The sequence below is a fragment of the Natrix helvetica genome (genome assembly GCF_964273705.1).
Source record: "Natrix helvetica genome assembly, chromosome: 4".
Lineage (NCBI taxonomy): Eukaryota > Metazoa > Chordata > Lepidosauria > Squamata > Natricidae > Natrix > Natrix helvetica.
The window spans coordinates 37,387,457-37,411,889 of NC_138550.1; the positions used below are offsets into that span (position 1 = coordinate 37,387,457).

At 35.5% G+C, this 24,433-nt stretch overlaps 1 protein-coding gene across 6 annotated transcripts in view; it reads left to right on the forward strand.

Annotated features, from left to right (window-relative positions):
- PHLDB2 (pleckstrin homology like domain family B member 2) overlaps nt 1–24,433 on the forward strand; it is a 61,241-nt gene that overhangs the window by 28,968 nt on the left and 7,840 nt on the right. For 2 of the 6 annotated variants that reach the window (XM_081953303.1, XM_081953305.1), the window contains 11 exons: nt 6,113–6,241; nt 7,337–7,492; nt 8,056–8,166; nt 9,107–9,196; nt 10,426–10,569; nt 12,766–12,900; nt 13,640–13,739; nt 15,218–15,232; nt 19,666–19,873; nt 21,967–22,057; nt 23,882–24,028. In XM_081953303.1, coding sequence (XP_081809429.1) covers nt 6,113–6,241; nt 7,337–7,492; nt 8,056–8,166; nt 9,107–9,196; nt 10,426–10,569; nt 12,766–12,900; nt 13,640–13,739; nt 15,218–15,232; nt 19,666–19,873; nt 21,967–22,057; nt 23,882–24,028 — 1,326 coding nt within the window. The remainder of the gene's footprint in view (nt 1–6,112; nt 6,242–7,336; nt 7,493–8,055; nt 8,167–9,106; nt 9,197–10,425; nt 10,570–12,765; nt 12,901–13,639; nt 13,740–15,217; nt 15,233–19,665; nt 19,874–21,966; nt 22,058–23,881; nt 24,029–24,433) is intronic. The other 4 variants (XM_081953304.1, XM_081953308.1, XM_081953306.1 and 1 more) reach the window with 4 other exon arrangements.

A 24,433-nucleotide genomic window follows, 5' to 3' on the forward strand; every position in this document is an offset into this window, starting at 1 on the left:
ATAGTAATGTTATTAAGGATTATAGTTACAACAATAAAAACTAATAGAAACGAAAAAGTTAGAAGAATAAAAAGAAACAGCAGAAGGTGCAGAGAAGAAAGAAAAAAATAGAACTAGAGAAGAAAGAAAAGTACAAATAGAAAAGAAAAATATACAAAGAAGTGACTGACCATCTGCATCATAAAAATAAATATTAGTAATTTATCACCTCCTCTTAAAATACAAAACTTATCTATTCTTCTTGGATCCTATTCTCATAAACAAATACGTAAAGCATCGTCATTTCAGTTTTGATGTCAGTCGAAGTCCATTAAGGATTACCAGAAATAGTAAGACATCTATTGTAACTTGATCAAATAAACCAATTTTATATCCCTTTCTTTTATAACAATCTTCTAACAATAATAATCTTTAGGATTGTCAGCTCTTTTTTCAGAGTCTCTTCAATCTCCCTTTTTTCCTCCAGAAGCAGCTCTTCTTTTCTTAACAGTTGTGATGGTTATTAGTAATTGGATGTTCATGAAGAGTGAAATATTATATCTTATGAAAGATAGAACACTTTCGCTCATAATGTAGCAGTTGTATTTGTACATTTGATAGCCTTGTGTTCAGGAAAAGGGTTAAGAACCCCTATGAAGTCTTGATCTGGACACCTGCTTGATAGGAAATCTTGTTCGGATTTGTATGACGGTTGTAAAGCATGTGTTTCTAGGGCTTGTGAAATTCTGAAAAAGCAATGCCACGAATGAAAATGTAACCAGATTTCCATCTAATTGCTCAGCAGCTGCACTCTTTCATATGATTATTAATGGCAGTTTCAAAGTGACTGCATTTATGAGCAACTTATCTGCAAAGCATTAAAGTCTTTGTAGAACACTGTCAAGGCAAGAAAACTTTTTACAATTCTTAAACTTGGGTTTATGAATTTTTTTTAAAATTAGAAATAGTCAATAATTTGATATTATGACTATTTAGACAATAAACCTGAGTATGGCTTAGGTATACCTCTCCCTTGTTCTCTCTACCTTTATCCTTTTGTGCAGTATCTTGGCACAACATTAATTCAGAGATAAAGTGTGATATCAAAAATCAGGAAATCAAGTTAATGTGAGGATATTTTGTTTTGTTTTGTGTCAATACTTTGGAATAATTTGGGATTCTGGTTTATCACAAGTTTGGCTATTCATTGTAAAGCCCCAATGTGATCAAGATTATGACCGATATATTTGCTCATTGCTTCTAAAGCCTTGTTTTACAAAGCCTTGTATTGATTGTCCAAATGAAGTCTATTCTGGTATTTTATGGAAAGTACTGAATCATTTTCTAATGGGAATTTATAACTTTTGAGTGATTTGAAGTTTAGCTGATTCAGTTTTTTGTCAGTTATACTCCTGGCTTAACAAACATTTCTTTACTTAAGCAAGTTTGAAGACTTTTGCGAACGGGAGGACTACATTTTTCAAAACTGTTTTGCAGTTCAGAATGTTAATACTTGGGAGACTGTAACATTAAATTTTACAGTTTGCAATTTGTTTTTCTTGTAAAATACCTCTTTTTCTTTCTTAATAGAGTTTATAGCTAATTATTTTCACAGTAGAAAAAGCTTTGATATAAGCTGAGACAAATAAAACAGGTGTTTCAAGTGGGATTTTCTCTAAAGAAAGAGATTTCTTGCTTTGTTTATGTGAAGCAGGAAGGGTTTATAGACTCCTGCCACAGCTGGGAATCCAAGCAGGATTTGGATTTTGTTGGTGATATTTGATACAGTCACAGCTGCCCAAGGGAAAAGGACATATATTCAGGATGGATAGGGACTTCTCCCTTCTTCCTGCCTTAGGACTTCAGCAGGCTTCATTTCTCTTTTGCTGTTTATCTCCTGGTTAGGATGCTCAAATCTTCCTAAGAGCAAAGTTCCAGTGGAAAAGCAAACAGATAGCTGCATTCAATCATGCATGTTCATCTAGGTGGAAAAAGGCCTACTATGAAGAGGGGAAGGAAATGGAGAGTGATAGCAGCAGCACTAAGAAGCAGGAGTTTATTCTGGGCCAGTTCCCAGTTGAATACTTGGCTAAGCTTGTGGCTTCCTTTGAGGTATCAAAGGGTATGTAGAGAGATAGGCTGTTCCATAACACCCTGTAGATTATGCATGTGGACATCTCTAGGATTTGCTAACCATTAGAGAAAATAACCCAGTTCCCTTCTAGCATCGCAAACTAGTATTCCATTTCTGATGTATATTCTTTAGTTATAGATTTTTGTGTTGCTTGTTTATAGCTGCATGCATTATCTCAGGCACTGTATTTTGTAAATGAAATACACTTTGGGATTTGTGCGTAATAATGAAGATATAAGTTGCTGTTTTAAAAACAAAGTGCATGAAACCAATGACAGGAATAAAAGGGTATATAAATATTTTGTGAAAAATATATTGCAAATATAATTAAAATGATTGTATATGTATGGAAGGGATATATGTGATTCTGTTGATTCTGTTCTGATCAGGGTTACATACTGTCTAGAAATGGTGACTATATTTTTAGGGATAAGAGATGTAGGCAATTGTCTATTCCATTTTCCTCCTTTCGTTCTGTTTTATGGACATTCCATTTATAACAGAAAATTTAAAAATAAAGTATTAGATTAAGCAAATTGAATAGGCACAGCATGCATACATGTGGATTACAAAGTTTGTATAAAATATCTACTGTATTTGAAAAAAAATACTTTGAAAAATCTTTTCAAGGTATTGCTGTTTTAAAGTATCTATATGAGGACTTTTAATATTTTTTGTAAGCAAAGGACAATAAACAATTATATTTGTGTCTAGATACAATTCTGGACAATGTACACTTTTATATGTATAATTAATACTTATTAAATAACTCCTTAATTTTGGAAGGGTTTGCTGGAAATTGTACAACTTACAGAATTTAGTCTTATTTTACAAAACAGATATGTCTTGTGGTCCGTAACATTTTATTCAGAAAAAAAGCCCCATTGTATCTGTCTGTAGCACATAACACAGTAAGTGTATTATAGGGTAGGGGCATAACTCTTCAATATCCATGTTTATATGGTGGTCACTTTCTGTTTAAGATAGTGCCCTTTTTTTAAAAAAAACTATTCTTTATAAATGTGTTCCTGTTGTATAAAAGACATTAATTCTGATCTAACAAAATGCATGTCTCCAGTCTTAAGAAAAAATAGGAAATGGCTCTTCCATTTAGCATTATATTTCCTTGTCTGTCCATTACATGCAGCTGTTAACCTTCCAAATTAATGACTTCCCTTGTAAGATGAGCTCAATGACATCCTTGTATTTAGTATCACTGAACAACAGAAGACGCTAACTTTTCTCTTTAGCTTCCTTGTTGCCTGGCAAATGAACTTGTTTGAATGAGAAATTCTAAGAATTCATAAAAGTACCAAGAGTAGTTTATAGGATTTTTTTAAAAGGCTCAGCAACGTTCTGGGAGATTAAGATAATTTCAGTTTTCATTGCCAGTGAAACAGATAGATACTTATTTTTCATGTAACAAAAACTGACAACACAATTTATAAACTTATAGCTGTAAGTTTTACAATGGATTTTTTAAAAAGGGATCCAGGAAGATCTAAGAAGTTATTAAGTCAGCAAGCTTAGCGTCTGTTATGTGCAAACTGATAGAACTAATAATAAAAGAAAATGTAACTAAGCATGTAGACAAACACACCTTAAAATCAGCATGGACCCTGTCCAATCAACCTGTTTAAGAACATTTAGGTAGGCTAAGGTTAGCTTTAGTATGATTCAGTCAAGTTATTGATATGATCTTACGTTCATCAATACTGTTTACAATATAAACTGAAACTTAACAGAATGGCTTCCCCATGGAGTCCTAGGAACCCTTAAATTAAATATTGAATTGATGTGCTTTACGTAATAGAAAATTGCTTATAAATCAGAGAAATAATGGCTTTTTTTCTGCTGGTTTGGAATTTTCCAGAGTATTTTTCTTTTCAGTATACCATTAAAATAAACAGTTCTCATTGATAGGGCAGCTGTGGAAGTGTGTAAAGCCCTGGTAGACAGCTGTGAGATATTGGCTTACCTCTTCTGCTTTGTATGAAGTTCTTTGTTCCCAAAACTTTTTCTTGCTTTATAGGAGGAGAATATGAAGATATGCTTGTCATGCCCCTATACACTTTTTCTTGGGATGTATGAAAGTAAAGAAAGGATTAAAGGAAGATTTAGCTATGAACGAGGAACTTCTATGACTCCTAATCAAGTTTAGGATCAAAAGGAGAAAATTAGAGGGGAAAAAAGATAAAGCAGCCTGGTGAAAAGTTAAGAAAGACGCTTCTTAGAAACGTAGCAGATTGAAATAAAAATATTTTATTCTTCCCATTAGAGTTGCACCATCAGCAAACCTATTGCAAAAATCATAGGAGTATTTAGGGAGGGGGAGGGGGGGAAGAAACCTTTAGTAATATGATTGGTCATTTTGTATAATCATTCTATTCATTTTAGTAATCTTACTTGCCAGTGGAAGTTAAGCCTTCAACGGTCTATTAATAGTGGAATAACACAAAACATCTGGCTTATATGAGTATATATATTTGATGAAATATCAAGTTTTTGTGGATTTTAGTCTTCCCCCCCCCAAACCAAACATGCTTATGAGAAATTTGTAAAGTAGCGTAATATTAAAATTTAGTCTGCTTTGATTTGGGGTAAAAGAAATCTACATAACTATGGATAAATGTTTTGCCATATTTGAGACCGGACCAATTATAATTGGCTTAGAATTTGTGTTATCTGATCAGGATAATCTTCCTTCAGCTAAACTAGTTTTTTTCCCCAGCATGTTTGATCACTGAAACAGAATTTCCTGCCACAAACCACTTGTTGAACGATCTGTCTTTCTCTGCTTATATACTGCCTTAAGGACTACTTGTCACTTTGTCTGTTATCTTTTTGTCATCGCGAATAATACCTGTTTTCTTCACACTGGAAAGCATGATTGTCCAACCTTTTGGCTTGCCTGGGCCACATTGAGTGAAGAGGAATTGTCTTGGGCTGCATATAAAATATGTATACATACATACATATCAAACATCCTTTATTTTTTAAGATTTTTTATTATCTTGTTGGATTGCATTGCTAGCTGTCCAAGGCCACATGCAGCCAATGGGCCACAGGTTGGACACATCTGCTGTAAAGCCTTTGCCTTATTTTCCTTCTATCATTAGGAAATTAACATGTTACCATTTCTGTTTCCTCATAGCTAATGTATCATTGAACTTGAAAGCATTAAAGGTAACACTTCATCTGGAACAAAACCCGAGATATAATATGATAGCTCCGGGAGTATCATTACAAATCTAAGTGTGACTTTGTTTCTGCTAATTAAGAATACATAGAGAATGGAAATTAATTAATAAAGTTTATTCTGGGAACATGTATGTTCTCAAATCTGAGTATGGCTTTATTAAAGGTACAAGTCATTGTACCGTAAAATTTTATCTTTATTAATGTAAAGATAAGTTTGAAGAATATGGAACTAATAAAATCCCCATTATAAGGTTCTTCACTTATGTTGTGATTATGACTTCCACAATTTCTGTTCACCATGCTGAGAATTGTGACCCACTATACATCTACAGGGAGCTAGGTTGCTGAAGATAGCCTTATCTTCAGCACAACATATAGTATGATTTATGGCAACTCTATGTATGTAACATTGTAACATAGAATTACCATATGTTCCAAATTACGAGACAGTTTCTCTTTGGTTACCATAAAGGTCCGTATCTTCTGAATATACTCAAGATTTTTTATATTATATATTAATATATTTTTTTCATATATTGTGTTAAATGTCAGAATATATATTTACAAGTATCTATAACAGGTTGACTAAACCACCTTTTGGATATTCTCAGGTTGTTAAAATTATATTCAGCATATCGCGCTAATATGCAAAATAGCTGCATCTTACCAGCATGCAAAGCATTCTTTTGAAGCATTTAGCTCATTTCTTCAGTTTCACCTCTTTGCCCTTCAGAATCACTAACTACTGCCTGGGTTTAAAGGTAATTCTGTTGTTTATTTTTCTGGCTCAAACTCCAGGAAAAAATAAAGCTTGATGCTGAGAGGGAAAAACTAGAAAAGCTTCAGGAGCTTTACTCCGAGCAGAAGACTCAGCTTGATAATTGCCCCGAGTCCATGAGGGAACAATTACAGCAGCAGCTTAACAGGGTCAGTAGTATGGATGTGGTGCTTCTTTAGTGAATGTAATCAGATCAAGTCTAAAGATTTTTAACCAACTCTTTTTCATGGCTTCAGTACTGATTTTCTATATTGCTGTTAAGAATGTAAGTGCATGGTGACAACTAAACAGAATGTCAAAGGCTGGATTAATAATGGATGCGCACTACATGCTTCAAAAGTTATCAGTCATCTAAGGCTTAGCACTCTGTGGCATTGAACACTAAAGATGTGTATGACTGAGTATGAGTGGAATTTTGATGTTTAATCAGATTAGGAATCTATAAGATGTGTCTAAATGAGGAAAGAATTCTCAATTAGGCATGAAGGACTACTCTCATTGCAGCATTATAAATCTTAACTATGCATGTTCATTTTGAAAATGAAGACATGTATAAATTAAATCCCTCCTCCAAATTATTCTTTTCTATTAGATTGTATTTTCATCATTCCGTATAATTTGATGACTGCTTTGTTTTAATTTTACAACTGTTGTGAATATAAATTTATAACAATAAAAAAGAAACATAGGAAATAGTCGGAGATTTGGGGATATGGAAATGTCATCCACACTAGAACCATCAAACTTCCAGATCAGATTATTCTGATGGCAAAATTCAATTTTTTTAATTTCATGAAAAAGAAAAAAATTAAAATGAAATTTGGTTTTTTAAAAAAAGAAATCTGAGGGATGTACCTGAAGTCAAAACAGCTTAGAACTGTTTATTCAAGACCCAAGCCACAATCATGTCCATTCTAAACTGCAAAAATTCTTCACATTGACACCCCCTTTAATTTAATTTTTGTTTTATTTTTTTGAAGTGCATATTTAGCACTCACCTCTGTTCATGATGACTAGGCTAACATAAAACAATGGATCTGTTGTCATTGATTAATTTGAGAATGCACATGATAATTTTAATTTCAAGTCAACAGGCATTTTAAAAAACATGCTTAAATGGATTTAGACTGCAGTTAAAGTCTTTACAATTAAATTTTTGTTTTGGATTATGCTTTATGTCATTCTATTCCTTTCGCAAGGAATAGAATGCCTTTAAAACTGATATGTATTTTTTTATATTGAAGGATGCAGACTTGTTGGAGGTAGAAAGCAAACATTTTGAAGATTTGGAATTTCAGCAGCTTGAAAATGAAAGCAGATTAGATGAAGAAAAGGAGAATTTAACACAACAGCTTCTGCGTGAAGTTGCTGAATATCAGCGTACCATTGTCAGTAGAAAGGTAATTTTTTTAAAAAAATGATTAGATTGTTATCTTTGAATAGTTTAGTTCAGTGCCAATTGATTGCAGTTGTTAATCTAGCCAACAATGAGCAATTTACTAAGAGTTCAGTTAATTGTTAATTTCTGGATTTGCCCACTAAGGTTTAGTAATTACTTTAGTTTTCCTAAGTTATTATATTTCCTTTTCTTTGTTTCTTAACAAGAACGTTTTTATTTTTAATTTTTAAGAGAGATGATACCTTTCCAAGAAATGTATTTGTGTTTGTTCCATAACTTTCATATAGTTACATCCTTAATTCTTCTCTTTCTGCTTACTTTTCTATTTTGGAGTAGAAGTAGTATTGATAGTGCCAGCTATTAGTGCTGCTGGAATATGCAAGCATGTGAAGTCCAATCACAGGACTTCTACCAATTCAAAGAAAAAAAAACTTGTGAAATGTTGCTGGTGTACAACTTCTTCTGTAGTGTTCTCTGTAAATTTGGCTTTCAAACAGGTAGGAAATGTACGAATAATATTCTAAAGCTCATATTAAGTATGTATTAACATTATCTTTATGATAGGAAAAGGTTTCTGCTCTCAAAAAACAAGCCAATCACATTGTACAACAAGCACAAAGAGAACAAGATCATTTTGTGAAAGAAAAAAACAATTTACTAATGATGTTGCAGAGGGTAAGCAATTCTTCCTTGTTCTTTCAAGAGCTTAATTAAATGTTAAATTACAAGTACACGTTGTATTACATGGCACAACTTCCTCTTTTTTTTAAAAAAATATGTAAACACATGTTATTATAATACCATGTATCATAGAGAGGTCTGTAATATATAAAGTCCAATGAAGAAGTGAACAATGTGAATAGTGAAGCCAACCGGAGCTGTTTTTTCCATTACAGTATATCAATCTTTACATTAACATGCAGTAGATTTGTTAGTTTTTCCCCAGCAGGTTTATCAGAAAAAGTACAAGTGTATTTGTGTATATCATCAAGTGTTTGCTGTGGGAAATTTTGGTATTGAAACCAATCCAGCAAACAAATTGGGAAGGATATCTATATTGTCTATAACCATGATGGCGAACCCCTCTCTGTGGGCACGTGCACCATTGCCAGCTGCTCTTCTGGTTTCTGGCATACACGTGTACGCCAGCCAACTGGTCTTCACGGACATTAGAGCACCGTAAAATAGCCTGGAAATGGCCAAAAATGCCCAGAAAACAGGGCGTTTTCAGGCCATTTCCATGCTTTTTTCAGGCCATTTCCATGCTGTTTTCTGGGGCCTTTTCGGCTTAAAAATAGTCAAGAAAATAGGATGAAAAACAGCCCAAAAAACAGGCCTGTGCACATTAGCCAGCTGCTCTTCAGGGTTCCGGTGTTCCGGCACTCACACTTGCACGCACATGCACACACATTCCGGTTTGGGCAATTGATGCTGAAAAGGTTCGCCATCACTGGTCTATACTGTGAAGATAGAAAGAAAATTTTAAAAAATGCATTTATGAACAATTTTCAGTTGAAACATCTTAAACGTTTTTACAATTTAGTTACTTATGAAAGAAAAATACAGCTTGAACATTTGTATAACATCTGTCTCAAATATAACTCATTTTCTACAGGAGAAAGAAAATCTTTGCAATCTGGAAAAGAAGTATTCCTCCCTATCCGGAGGCAAAGGATTTCCTCTGAGTCCCAGCAGTCTAAAAGAGGTAGTGTGAGATTTGAGAGAAAGGGCTTGAAACAAAATGGCAATTGCCTTATTTTTTCTATTATTGCAACCATTTCATAAAGTTCAATGAAAAATGACTTGTACTTCCCTACCTCATAAAAGGGCTCATTAATTTTAATTGCTAATATGTTGAAAGTGGTCAGTTATTCTAAAGAGGATTTTCTAATAAAATGTGACATAGACATGTGCACTAAAAGGAAAGATGTATTGTTTTGAACCACAAACAAACCATTACATTCCAGATGTTCTGCCTAAGCTTTTGGATCAAGGATGGTTGGGCAAGTTCTAGGGTTTGGATGAAATAAAATCAAGAGGAATCACAGATTATTTTAACAGGGCATATAGTATAAGACTGTAAGTGTGGCGCTGAAATAATTGGCCTTCCAAATGGTCTTCAGTTTCTTAGATTTCATATCCTTTTTCATCTTACTCCATTTGCATGCCTACTTTAGTGATAATTCATTTTTTGATTATGCAGATATTTATTTCAGTGTTAGTAGACTTATACAAAATGTGACATATTAGAAAGGAAGAACCTTTCTAGAAAGGAAAATCAGATTCTTTGATTGCACCCTTTCAGTTCTTGCTTGTGCCTAAAACGTTTCTGCTACTATTGCTGCTGGTCTAACAACTTACTTATTTTTACTGAGAATTGCAGCTGTTATAATCCTTGTAGTTCAAAAGAAAGTATTAAGAGTATTCTGTAAAACATTTGATTTCAAACATCCCTAAATTATTAATGGTTCATGAATTTATTTTGATGGAATTGAAAAAGTAACTTTCTGTCATATTTTTGTTTCATCTAATTACAATATTGATTAGGGAGCTTCATATTTTAAAAGACTTTTAAGTGTTTGTTTACTTTAAAAAAGAGCTTAATCCCATTCTTTATTGGGATCAGGCTTGAAAATTCAAAGAGTCAAACAAATGTTCAGGGTGCTACATAGTAAAACAAGTTTCTCTAGAATCTGGTAGTGTTTAAAGCAGTTACTACATTAACATGAGATAATGAAAATTGTAGTAAATTTAAAGCATGGAGGGTTCAGCATAGGTGATTGAAAAAGTATGACAAGAAAATAGTTTTCTAATATCACAGTATTGGCTGTATCACTCTAAACTAACTTTCACAGAGAATTTCAAAATTTAATATTCTTGCATGCCTTTTGACTTTTGCTTTTGTATGTTTAACCTCTGAATTCCTCCTTTTAGGATTTTGTGAATGTAAATGACATTAGTGACCCGCATGGCAATTCCATGAATATCTCCCCTTCTACTCAGCCCCCCTCTGCTGCTGATGCTGCTCCCACTGAATCTTCCACAGCTGGCCTGATAAGCCAGTCACAAAATAAAGAGGTTTGTTGGAGAGACATTTCCCATGTGTAATTTTGTTCCCTTGGTGTTCACAGGTTGTAGTAAATCTTTTTATTAATTAAAAAGTTGGCTAGGGAGCTGAGTTAATTTTTCCCCTATGGATTTCTTTCAGGAACAGATGTTGTATGTATGTCTATTTGTCTTGGGTATATCGTGTCTTCCTTTTGATGTTCTTTTCCAGAGTGCTGATAAAGTAACAGGGATTTTATTATACTCTCATTGAACACCTTATGTTTACACCATTCCCATTTTAATTTCCAGGAAAAACAGCAAAGCAAGGTCTATTTTCCCCTAGTAGGCTATCACAAACCTAATATCAAAATATTAGGTGCAGTGGGAGAAAAATACCATTTGTTTATTTGTTCTTTTCTGTAAACTGTTAATAACACTTCATGCATCTGAATACGTGAGCTCTGGCTTTTAAAAAGCTTTTCCCATAATAAACTTCTTTGTAGTATTTGCATCTTGTATGTATTTTTAAAACTCTCATACCATTTCTTTTTTTTCTATAAAGCTAAGATCACCTTTCTGTTATGGATCTGTGATTCCTCACTCTCTCTCTCCTCGCCCTCTTGCACCACTCTCACCAGCCGACTGGCCTGAGGTCAGGGCTGCCAATGTAGAGTCTTTTCCTTTACCTGATACACCACCTCCTCTACCAGCTAAGAAAAACCGAAGGGAACTCCAGGTAACATGCCAGAAGGCAGGCTGACTTGGTAATGATATGGTTATCGTTGCATGCCCCAGTTTGAAAAATGCATGGAAAATAGCCATCAGTAAGCTCTTCAGAACCCTAAAGGTCTGAATATATGGTCCAATGAACTTTCCCTTAAAACTGACTGATGGAATTCTAGCATTTATAAAGGATTTTGCACACAGAGTTCATTAGTAGATAAAATTTGCACATGCATCTTGTTAAGGACCACCCACTTAAACATCTTCTTACGCATGCACAATTTCTTTATTAAGACCAGTGTCTTTACTCTTTAATAGTTTTATGTCACACTGACATATACAATGCTGATTGCTAATATTGCAACCCTTTTTCTGTAAAAGTAGGAGTTAAAGTCATGAGTTGAACATAACTGTTAAAATTTATCTTCTTTAACATTTTGAATGGCTATTGTCTCATTCTGATATCAGCATAGTAAATAATCATATCTGGTGTGAAACCTCAAGAATGCTTCAAAAATAACCTTGAAGGCACATTCACAGTACAAACAAAGCACTCTGAAATCTGTTGCAAATCTGAAATATTTCAGTGAAAAATACACTCATGAGACCTCCTGTATCTGTAGCCACAAGTTGTCTTCTTTGAGTAGATCCTGACTTCCGTAAAAGTTACATTTGTATTACATGGTAAACTTGTGTGTTACTGAGGAAGAAACAATTCCAGACTACATTCTTTAGCTTCTTCTGGATAGAACAGCTTAGAACCCTTATTTTTTACAGTATGGCAAGACAAGTTAAACAACTCCACAATAACTAATTAGTTTTACCTTTATATGGAGAGAATCGGGTATTACAAATTGGTACATTGATTGGGTAAGTTGTAAAATGGGTTAGCAGGACTTAGATTAATCCAATAAGAGGTTATCATTTAGCATGCGGTTGGCAATAATAAATTTCATTAACGTTAAACTAACCTTAGGAAACATCAACCCTGTGAAATCTTCCTTTCTTATTAGTAAGTGACCACTTTTATTATACTTTGCATTTAAAACAAATGAGAGCAAATAAAATCACCAATAAAAGACGAGTGTAACCTTTTTGTCTTTTTGTTCAAATGTTGTATATCAAAATGTATTATACGTGCCGCTGTTCAAGTTCAAAAACATTTTGGGTATTTAAAATCACAGTGAAAATATACTATTCTCTTTGCTTATATTCAGCTATTAAATAGAACAGAGGATTTATGACAGGTATAATCACAAAACACTTAAATGTATAAGGATGTATTACTGCAGAATGTTTAAATTAAAAATTACTTTTCTTGTGGAAATCATTCATGTAACCGTAAATAATTTAAAGAGCTACCTAATCAGTAGTCTAATTTTTGTGAATCTGGAGATGTCTTGATTTGTTACTTGAGTTCAATCTTTGGCAATTTTCAATTCACTTTTAAAATTAAATCATGGTTTTCACATTAGAATTTTACACACTATTATTTATTTTAAGCATTTCCGAAATTTGGAAGAGAGAAAGAAGCAGCACAAAGAAGGCCTGTACATGAGTGATACTTTGCCTCGCAAGAAAACAGCTCCTCCCATATCACCTCATTTCAGTAGTTCTACTCTTGGACGAAGCGTTAAAGTAAGCAACTGTACAGCTCAAAGAATTTCTTTGAATTTTGAGTTAGCAGAGTTCTATTGTTTTCAGTAGAATCTTAGCTTGAATGATGGCTTTCTCTTCACACCTTTCCCCATTATTTCATTTCACATTGCTGATTTACAACGTAAATCCTTATAAATTTAATCAGAGTAATTTTCTCTCTACATTGTTATCAATATTTACATAATACAATAATACAAAATGTTATTACTTTAATGTGCAAATAAAATATTTTAGTAGCAGACATGAGACATAATTTTCCTGTAATTTCCCACCTGTGAGAGAAATCAGTTGATCAGGCAGCCAAGCTGTTTCATGGCTGGACTAAATTTGACTTTAGAGCTCCTTGTTAAAGGACCAGTCAGATAATCACTATGTATAGCATAGTTAAATTCAGAATACTTTATATTCACATAGTCCCTTCAAGGTCTGATTTTATTTTAGACTCCATCTTCCGTAAATAAGGTGAATTAATTTTAAAAGAAATACCCTGAGTGTATACTGAGCATAAACCAGAGTTAATGCCATCAAATACTTCCCTTGTATTTATCTTGGATTCAAACCCCCAGGATATGCACAGGTTATGTTTTAAACTGGATTGCCTCAAGCTACTTTAAATTAAAACAATTTTTTAGTTATACATAAAGTTCATTTGAAAAATTTATATATAAAAAGTAGTAGCTTTTAAAGGCCTTTTTTCTTTTCTTTTCTTTTTTGGCAGGGTCACCTGCCACTGGGACAAAGCAGTAGCTGTGGCAACATACTTCCTCATTGTTCAGGATCTATGACCAAAGATTTGGAGACAAGGAGAACACATAAAGGTAAAGATACTTAGAATTATTCCATATGTTTACACGCAATAATATACTAATATAAATCCTATTAACATTCACATTAAGTACATATTTCTTTTAATTGAATAAACACACAATAAATTAATTCAAGTTCATTCCGCTTTGGCTGTTGTACATGAACTCTTAAATTTTCTCATGCAAAACTTGTGTATTCTTATTTTTGTATTTCATTGTTGCACATTGTCTATGTTGAATTGGTGAAATCTTAACTCCGTATGCATTCATTTTCAGATTGATCATAAACAGAATAGTTTTTTTTCTTGAAAGTGAAGTCCTAAAGCTGTTTTTGATGCTTTGTTTATTATTTGAATAGTGCCTGAAAATTACTGCCATGCTAAATCTCATTTGCATTGTTGAAAATCAAGGGGACATTCCTACCTTTGCATCTTATTTGCGGTGTGTGTATGTGTGTCTCTGTGTATGTGTTTGCACGCACACACACGTATTATATATCTATGTAGAGTAAAATACACTAGGAATATATTTACAGATGCTCACATTCAGTCTTCCTGCACTTGGAACCTTTAAATATCAGATGAAAAGCTAGAAGGTTTCCTTCCCAAAACATGCCTAATTTTATTTGGCCTGCTCAGTGAGCATTTGGTATCTAGCTAAATCTGTGACTACCCTGCTGGATTAGAAGTCATATATAGGAAGGGATATACACTATCAAACTATTTCTAATATTTAAGACAAAGTACAAAATCTCTAACTAATTGACAGAATTACAGTATAAACTTTATGCTTATTAATGTTCAGAACAGCAACAGAAAATATATAGACAAACAAAAATATACTTTCAGCTGCCTTCTCTGATTATAAAATTAGATAGTACAGCCATAACATTACTTAATTAAAAGTAATAGCTGCTTATTTTAAAAAGATTTGTGCGCCTACCTTACCTATTTAAAATACAGGTAGTCCTCAACTTACAACAGTTCATTTGGTGACTGTTCGAAGTTCTGACAGCACTGACTGTTTTTCACACAATGGTTGCAGCATCCCCATGGTGACATGATCAAATTCATTTGCTTGACAACTGGTTCATATGTTTGATGGTTGCAGGGTACCAGGGTCATGGGATCATCTTTTGTGACTTTCTGACAAGCAAAATCAATGAGGAAGCCAGATTTATTTAACAGCTGTGTTACTAACTTAACAACTGCAGTGATTAACTCAACAAGTGTGGCAAGAAAGTTTTTAAAATGGAACAAAATTCTGTCTCACTTAGCAACAGAAATTTTGGACTCACTAGTTGTATTTTTTTTTTATTATTTATTATGTGTACTTCCTAGAAATTGTCAACCTTTTTTCCCCAGTTCATTTTTTTACAATTACATTTCTTTCTATTTTTGCATCTCAGTAAGAACATTTGGTTTTAAAGATTTAATATTTTAAAATAATTATATTTTTTTCCTTTCCACTGCTTATGTCATTAAAAACAGGTAAAAGCAAAAAAGGTATGAAAAATGTTTTTTTGGTGATGTTATATGCTTGATTTTACATTACTAATGGCAGAGGGGACACCGTCAAATTGTTCAGAATCAATGTGTATGGAAATTTTGAATTTCCTATTCCACTCAAAAATGTAAGAAAGGTATTAGGATTTAAACAATCTCATTTTTTAAATCATACATACCCCCATATAATTAAAAAATGGCATCCAATGGAAAATAAAACTATGCCCATTGGTTTTTGTTCCCAAATCCATGGAGACAGAGAGGGATACTGCAGTGGGCAAGCCTGTTGAGATTGATACCACCAGGATTCAAATGACAGTATTTATTCAGTAAATTCATTATTGAAGATAATGAATCCAATATTGAAGCTAGATCAGTTGAAATATCCTGCTCTTTTCTGCCCATATTAATTAATCACAAGGACATAATGTAAAGACAGCATACAAACAAATTCTTCAGGTTTATGTCAATCTAGCTTGGATTCGCAAATAGAATAAGCCCAGTTCATACATTGCAGCTAGGTCTTGCAAAATATGTTGACAAATATAAACAATTATTGCTTGGTCACATTGTTGCAATTGATACCACAAAAATAATGACAATATTTATTTTCATAAAAAGGCTGACATCGATGAATAAACTCAGCATTTGCTTAATTTTGAAGAGAAGATATAAATAAACAACATGCACACAATTGGAAATATAGCCTGGCACAGATTAAAAGTAGCATTGTTATAAATTCGTAGTGAGCTGTTTGTCCATATATGTGCATGTTTATATCTGTATATGTTAATTATTTAAAAATTTGGTTCTCTTCCAACTCTTTTTTCTGAAAATCACTGTTGCTTGCAGAAGACAAATTAATGTTTGTATTATTAAATAAATTAATAAAAGGAAGAAAGTTCTCTTGTGAGTTCTGTTAAAGCCCCGTGGAAGGAAAAATGACTTTAAAATATCCTCTTCATTTAATTGACTCATCTTTTTTCCATGTTTTCTTAAAAGTATAAACATTCTTGAGTTGATAACAGGAAACTATTATTTGACTAAGGCAACCATACATTTAGAAAAGCTAGCTGAGGTGGCAACTACTGATTTTGCGGATTGGCAAAACTATTTAAAATTATTTCTATTAGCATATTAAAAGCATCTCTGATCCACCATAAACAAAAATGAACTCTTGACTGCGTTCTTTGGCGTGGTTTGCATTTTTTGGTGTGATTTCAACTCCATTCTGTTGTGATATTGATAACAATATAATAGGTTTCTATTTTAATTTCAATATGTTACTGACAACTGTTCTTCTGCTTATTATTATTTATGCTACTGTCAATTAACTCAGCTTGCTTGGTTTTTTTCCCCTTTTTGCAACAATTTTGTGCAGTGCCTTGAATTAATGATATGTTGAATTGAGACATTAATTTGAGTTTTTCATTGTCACCTTTTCTTTTGGCAAATCTACTCATATTTTATTAGGGCATAATATATGAATATTTATCTTACCTAGAATCGCAGAGTAAATAAAAATTAAAAGTGTGGACTTCATCCAGTTTATCAATTTCTAAAATAATTTTGCCTACCAAAATATATTCTCCCGGCAAATTTAATAGTCTCCTGAATCAATATTAAATATGTCACTACTTCCTAAAATATATAATGTAAAGAATTGTTGTCCAAATATACAATGGAATACTATTTCCACAGAACATTTTATAAACATAATTTCAAGGGACACAAGCCTATTCAACCTTTATTGCCCAATATTTAAATGAAAACTCCCTTATCAGAAGCAAAATTATTTTGAATATTGGATGTTACATGACCAAAAGAACGGTGATTCACACTGCAACCTTGCAAAAACAATAATCCTACAGTAGATCCTTTCTTTAAATGAGCTGTTAGCGTGTGTGTGTGTGTGTGTCATGATAATAATAATAAATAATAAATATTTATTTCTTAGCCGCACCCTCTCCCGAAGGATTCGGGGCGGCGTACAATGAAACATATGAAATAAATATGGACAAAACAAACATATAACAGAGACATATACCGAGACATACACAAGGAGGAGGTTGGCTGATAAATAAAACAATTAAAATACAATATTTAAAAACCCCTAGATAATTAAATATAATTAAAATACCCAGTAAAAGCCCGTCAGGAGCGATATGGTTAGATCAAAGTTGAGCCAGGCCAGCTGCTTGGAATAGGTGGGTCTTAAGCTTAATACGAAAGGAGCGGAGGTCAGAGGTATTCCTAATATCCGGAGGGAGGTCATTCCACAGGGCTGGGCCCGCCACAGAGAAGGCTCTACTCCTAGGCGCCGCCCCCCGACACTGTCTTGTGGACGGCACCTGGAGGAGGCCCTCTCTGTGCGAGCGGATTGGTCGCAGGGATGTATGGGGCAGAATACGATCCCGCAAGTAACTAGGTCCTGAGCCATGGAGCGCTTTAAAGATTATTATCAAAACCTTGAAACGCACCCGATAGACCACAGGAAGCCAGTGCAGCTCGCGCAGGAACGGTGTCACATGGGAGTACCTAGTACTCCCCATAATTACCCGCGCGGCTGCGTTCTGGACCAACTGTAGCCTCCGGGTGCATTTCAAGGGAAGCCCCATGTAGAGAGCGTTACAGTAGTCCAAGCGAGACGTCACCAGCGCATGAGTGACTGTGCGTAAGGCGTCCCGGTCCAGTAGGGGGCGCAATTGACGCACCAGGCGAACCTGGTGGAACGCCCCCCTTGCCACGGCTGTCACATGGTCATCCATGGACAGCCGGGCATCCAGGAGGACGCCCAAATTGCGTGCCCGCTCCACGGGGGCAAGTTGAATGCCCCCAATGGCCAATGATGGAATTAATTGGCTGAACCGGGGAGCTGGTACCCACAGCCACTCCGTCTTGGAGGGGTTGAGCTTGAGTCGGTTGTCATCCATCCAGATCCGTACGGCTTCCACACCCCGGGACATCACTTCGATGGCCTCGTTGGGGTGGTTCGGGGTGGAAAAGTACAGCTGAGTATCATCAGCGTACAGATGGTATCCCACCCCGAAACCACGGATGATCTCACCCAGCGGCTTCATATATGTGTTGAAGAGGAGTGGCGAGAGGACCGACCCCTGTGGCACCCCACAAGTAAGGGGGCGTAGGGTCGACCTCTCTTCTCCTGCCAACACACGCTGCGTCCAGTCAGAAAGGTAGGAGCCGAACCACCGCAAAACGGTGCCCCGGACCCCCAGCCCCTCCAGCCGGCGCAGCAGGATACCATGGTCGATGGTATCAAAAGCCGCCGAGAGGTCTAATAGGACCAGGATAGAGGAACAACCTCTGTCTCTGGCCCTCCAGAGATCATCCACCAACGCGACCAAGGCCGTCTCCGTGCTGTGACCGGGGCGGAAGCCGGACTGGCGCGGGTCTAGATAATCATTTTCCTCCAGATGTCGTGGAAACTGGTAGGCCACCACACTCTCTACAACCTTCGCCAAAAAGGGAAGGTTGGAGACAGGACGATAATTGGCCAGCTCCAAAGGGTCCAGGGAAGGCTTCTTGAGCAAGGGTCTCACCACCGCCTCTTTCAAGGCGGCCGGGAGAGACCCCTCGCTCAGCGAAGCATTCACTAGGCCCAGGAGCCAGTCTCGTGTAACCTCCCAGGATGCCAGTACAAGCCAGGAGGGGCACGGGTCCAATAAACATGTGGTGGGTCGCAGTCGTCCACGCAATCTGTCCAAATCCTCGATGGCAACCAAGTCAAACTCCTCCCAGATCGATGATGCTATAGTTTTTGATTAATAAAAGTTACAAAACTGCAGATTATTTTTCTCTCTGCTTCCTTGACTTAACCCAGTTTTAAAGTTATTACCACCACATGCTATGTAACATAAATGTGGCGGCTTGTATGTGTGTGGGTGGGTGTGTTTGGATGGATGGATGGATGGATGGATAGATAGATGATAGATAGATAGATAGATAGATAGATGATAGATAGATAGATAGATAGATGATAGATAGATAGATAGATAGATAGATAGATAGATAGATAGATAGATAGATAGATAGATAATAGATAGGATACTGTAGATATAGATATAGATTAGTTTATTTTAATTTTACATAGCATGAAATAATACCCTGGTCTGAGACAAGCAGAGAGAAGAAAGAGCTCATTATACTGTATGTATACACAATTTGAGAATAGAGTTCTGGGTTTATGCTTTTGAGAAACCTTATTAACAAAATTCCCAGTATCCAAAATAGAATGGGTATCTGGTTTTTAATGACCATTGTTTCAAATCCAGAGATAAGTACTCAGTAAAAACGGATCTTAAAACAGACTTGAGTTTAAGATATTTGTGTTCACTATCAATGCTGTATTAACCCAGCTTATTTTATTAAGTCCTATTATCAAATATAAATCAACACTTTCCTTCTTTTTCTAGGTTATAATCATCAGCACCTCTGTGAGGATCAAAGCCAGAAGTCTCCTGAATTCTACAGCAGAACTGCCTCAGAATCAAATGTGTATCTGAATACCTTTCATTACCCTAATTCTAATCTGAAAGACCACACCTTTGATACGCTTAGCTTAGATAGCTCGGATAGTATGGAGACAAGTATATCTGCCTGTTCCCCAGATAATATTTCCAGGTACATTGTGGCACTTTTTAATTTTTCCAGAAAATACAACACAATAATTCAACATACCAGAATATTGTATAATTAAGTATGAGTTTATTAAAATGTAGTTTTGTAGATCGTAGCCAGTGCAAGAAAAACATTTTATTTTTAGAAATACCCAATCAATACTGAGAACTATTTATGAAAGTATATATAGTTATTATAATTGAGAAGATAGGAAATTGGAAATATTACATCTCTTCTGCCTATTTAATGACCAGTTAATTCTGGTTTTCCATCAATTGTTGTTTAGCAGCCATTTCATTTGAGTACATGAAATGTTTCCTTCTTGACTGATGGTTGCAATATAAGTCTCCTATCTATCTATCTACCTACCTACCTACCTACCTACCTACCTACCTACCTACCTACCTACCTATCTATCTATCTATCTATCTATCTATCTATCTATCTATCATCTATCTTACCGCAAAGTCGAAGTGACCATACATTCACATTATATACAGCTAGTCTCAACCATTAACAATTAGCCTACTTAATACATTGTCTATCCTTCTGTCCAATCACAATATATACAGTTTGTTCCAGTCTTGTCACCTTGTCTTATACCAGTATACCAGTGATGGCGAACCTTTTTTGGCTCGCGTGCCACAAGTGGGGGGAGCGCAGGGGGGTCGAGTGCAGGCGTGCCGCACCCATAATGCAACGCGCGACCCCCACAGTGTGCATGCACGCAAAACGCGCAACTCCCCATTTTTACATTTTTTTTTTGCCCTCCCCATGCTCCAGGGGCTTTATAGGAGCCTGGGGAGGGCGAAAAGAGCCTCCCCCGGCCCCCCGGAGGCCCTCCGGAGGCTTCAGGGACTGTCCAGAGGCTTCCCTGAAGCCTTCGGAGTGCTTAAAAGCACCCTCCGAGCAACCCGGAAGTGACTTCCGGGTTGCTCGGAGGGTGGTTTTAAGCGCTCCGAAGGCATCAGGGAAGCCTCGGACAGTCCCTGAAGCCTTCGGAATGCTTAAAACCACCCTCCGTTGCTCAGAGGGTCGTTTTAAGCGCTCCGAAGGCATCAGGGAAGCCTCGGACGGTCCCTGAAGCCTTCGGAGCGCTTAAAACCACCCTCCAAGCAAACCAGAAGTGACTTCCGGGTTGCTCGGAGGGTGGTTTTAAGCACTCCGAAGGCATCAGGGAAGCCTCGGACGGTCCCTGAAGCCTTCAGAACGCTTAAAACGACCCTCCGAGCAACCCAGAAGTCACTTCTGGTTTGCTCGGAGGGTGGTTTTAAGCGTTCCGAAGGCTTCAGGGACGGTCCTGAAGCCTCCGGGGGGGGGGGCGGGGGAGGCTCTTTTCGCCCTTCCCAGGCTCCTAATAAAGCCTCTGGAGCCTGGGGAAGGCAAAAAATAGCTTTTAAAAAGGTGAACTCAGCTGGCCAGCACGCGCATGCGCGCTGGCCAGCTGACAGGGCAGCGCCTCGCATGCCCTGACAAATGGCTCTGCGTGCCACTTGTGTTTTTTTACACTTCCAACAATTTGAGGCCAGATTTTTAAACATTTTGGAGAGCCGTGCTGGGGGGGACAATTTAAGTACTAGTATTTTTCTTCTTCCTTCCATCTCTTATTCTGTGTCACATTTTCCTGTGTATAATATCAATGGTAGGAAGTCCTTTTAGTTGAAGAGTAATAAGATTAAATAACACATAAATAATAATTTAAAATTGACCACAGACTGTATTCTTAATGATGATTTTGCTGAAAACAGCATTTTATCTACAGCATTGATTTCTTTGGAAGCTTCTGAGGTCGTGTTGTCTCATAAGTAAAATCCTGGTCTACTTGAATACCCATGTTGACTCTCGCATTAATCTGACAAAAAATGTTCTTTGTTTTTGCTCTTTATTTTAGGTATTTTTGCTGATTGATTGATCCTTTGCTTTTTTTTTTATACATGTGTGGAAAAAACAAACAGTTGGCTAAACAGTTCCTTTTGATAAGTAATTCAACTATGAAGGAAATACATAGAAAACAATAAAAAGCCTAGAAATATATGTTTTAATGGATTGAAATGTTTTCTCAAATATTTCAGTTATTATTTCTGGTTTTGTTACAGTGCCAGTACTGCAAATGTGGCAAGAATAGAAGAGATGGAAAGACTTTTAAAACAAGCTCATGCTGAGAAAACACGATTGCTTGAATCCAGGGTAATTATATAGAAACTTCAAAGCTACTCCATTGTTGAAGTTGTATGTCCATTAGATTTTGAAATTAGTATGGTATATTTTCATAGACGTTGACAGGACTTGCCTTATAATTAATTTCAATATGATCAGCCAACACAGATTTAAAAGTGTACACTTACCCTGGTTTATTTATTACAGATTAATAAGAAATATGTAATATAGTCCAAAACTAGTCTGGTAAGATAAGCAAATTAAGTTGTTGCTTGAGATAATCTTATTTTTAAGGACGTAAATGATAAAGCTTGTGGCCTAAGAGAGTATAACAACACATTGTGTATTGTAAAAAAGGAGTCACTCTCCTATTTGCTATCGTGGTTGGAATACTGGTTTGGAACTAGAAATATTCAGGTCACTATGATTTTCTATCAGTGCAACCTATGGTATAAAGCAGGGGTGTCCAAACTTGGCAACTTTAAGACTTGTGGACTTCAACTCCCAGAATTCCCCAGCCAGCAGAGTCTGGGAGTTGAAGTCCACAAGTCTTAAAGTTGCCAAGTTTGGACACCCCTGGTATAACGTTATTTTGAGAATAAAAGAGAGAGAGACCATGCTACTTACTTTGCTTTGAACTTTTTTGAAGAGGAGTTTGGAAGTTTTTTTGAATTATGGAACCTGTTAGTTACAAAAAAGAGGTAAAGAAAATTTCTGAAAAATTCTAGTAATAGAAAATTGCCTGCATTCAAGTAAAGTTTAACAAAATGTTTTTTGCCCTTAATCTTTCGTATAACTCCATCAATATAATTGGGAAACCTCTTATAAAAATATATAAATATAACAAATATGATTAAACAAATAAATGTTAAGTCTGCTTTTCTGAACCAACACAACTCCTCCTATCTAGCAACATACATGTTTTGGAAAATAAATCCTATGGTCCCTGACAGTGAATATTCAGGACACTAACTTTGGAAAATGTTTTAAGAGAAACAGTAATTTCCTCTATATTTTGAAGTCTTTAAATAATCTGATTTAATACAGCATTGATACTGAACATGAATATATTAAATCTAAATCTACTTTAAGAGCTATTTCTCGAGTCCCATTGTGTTATTCAAGTATCATTACAAGGAGGATGCAAACTGTGTGTTATCAAGGCTCCAGAATTAAACTCTTGATGGCTATCTGTAATGCCTAGTTGTAAACTTGAGTATTATACATGTGGGTATGTGTCCTTAATTGTACCATAGATCCATCCAGTATTTGTCTTTGTATTTAAACTACAACATCAATAACTTTTAAAAATAAACATCTCAATATATTTTATATTCAGTAATACAATCCAGTGATTCCCCAAAGTGTTGGCAGAAATAAAACTTTATGAATGGGACAAAACCACCTCAGGCCCCAAGGCAGAGTGGGTGAATGGACTCTTATGTGTTATTCTTGTGCTTCAGATGTTTGCTAACATTTTCTATATTTTATATGTTTTATTGTGTGTCAGAGCTGAACCATGATTATTCTAATTTTTATCAAATTAAAAAAAAAATGCAAACCAGTGCCTTACCCCAAGCTGAATGAAGAAAATCCCACTCCACACAATCAGAAAGCAGATAGGAGACATGCACATATCACAAATAGAGGGGCAATAATCATGCAAATCTGAGGAGGATGAAAAACTGGCAAAACTCTTATTACTTTCACCCGTTCCCATTTACCAGGGCTCAGAACCTGGGAGGTAGATTAGAAAACAGTACATTTAAATTAGTTCAACTTGTGTTAAAACTATGCATTTTTTTAACAAAGTGGGGAGTGTACATTTATGTTCAGGCTCCTGTATTCTTTTAGGAACGAGAAATGGAAGTTAAAAAAAAGGCACTAGAAGAAGAAAAGCGTCGCAGAGAACACTTAGAGAAAAGGTTACAAGAAGAAACTAGTCAGCGACAAAAACTAATTGAAAAAGAAGTTAAGATACGTGAAAAGCAGAGAAGCCAGGTATGTAATATCTTAAAATAGAAAAATATACAGCTGTTTGAAAGGAAGAGAAGAAGTTCATATATATGAATAGATCATTTTGTTGGACCAAGATTAGAAAGACCGTGGTACAAGTCTACACTTATCAAAGACCAGCATAGCAATTTTTATTAAAAAGTAGAGATAACATTGCAGGTTATATACAAGTGATGAAAATGTAGGGCAAATAGATGATTTCTAACCTGAAAAGATGGGGAAAAGGGTTTTTAAAATAAATTTGCAAATGTAGGCAATAAATTAGTGGATAATATTCTGTCTGTTGTGAGGATTGTATGTTTATTAAAATAAGCTAAAATGGTTCTCTATAGACCATACTTCTCATTTGAAGGGGAGATGTCAGAAAAAACCTAACCTTAATGCTGTTGA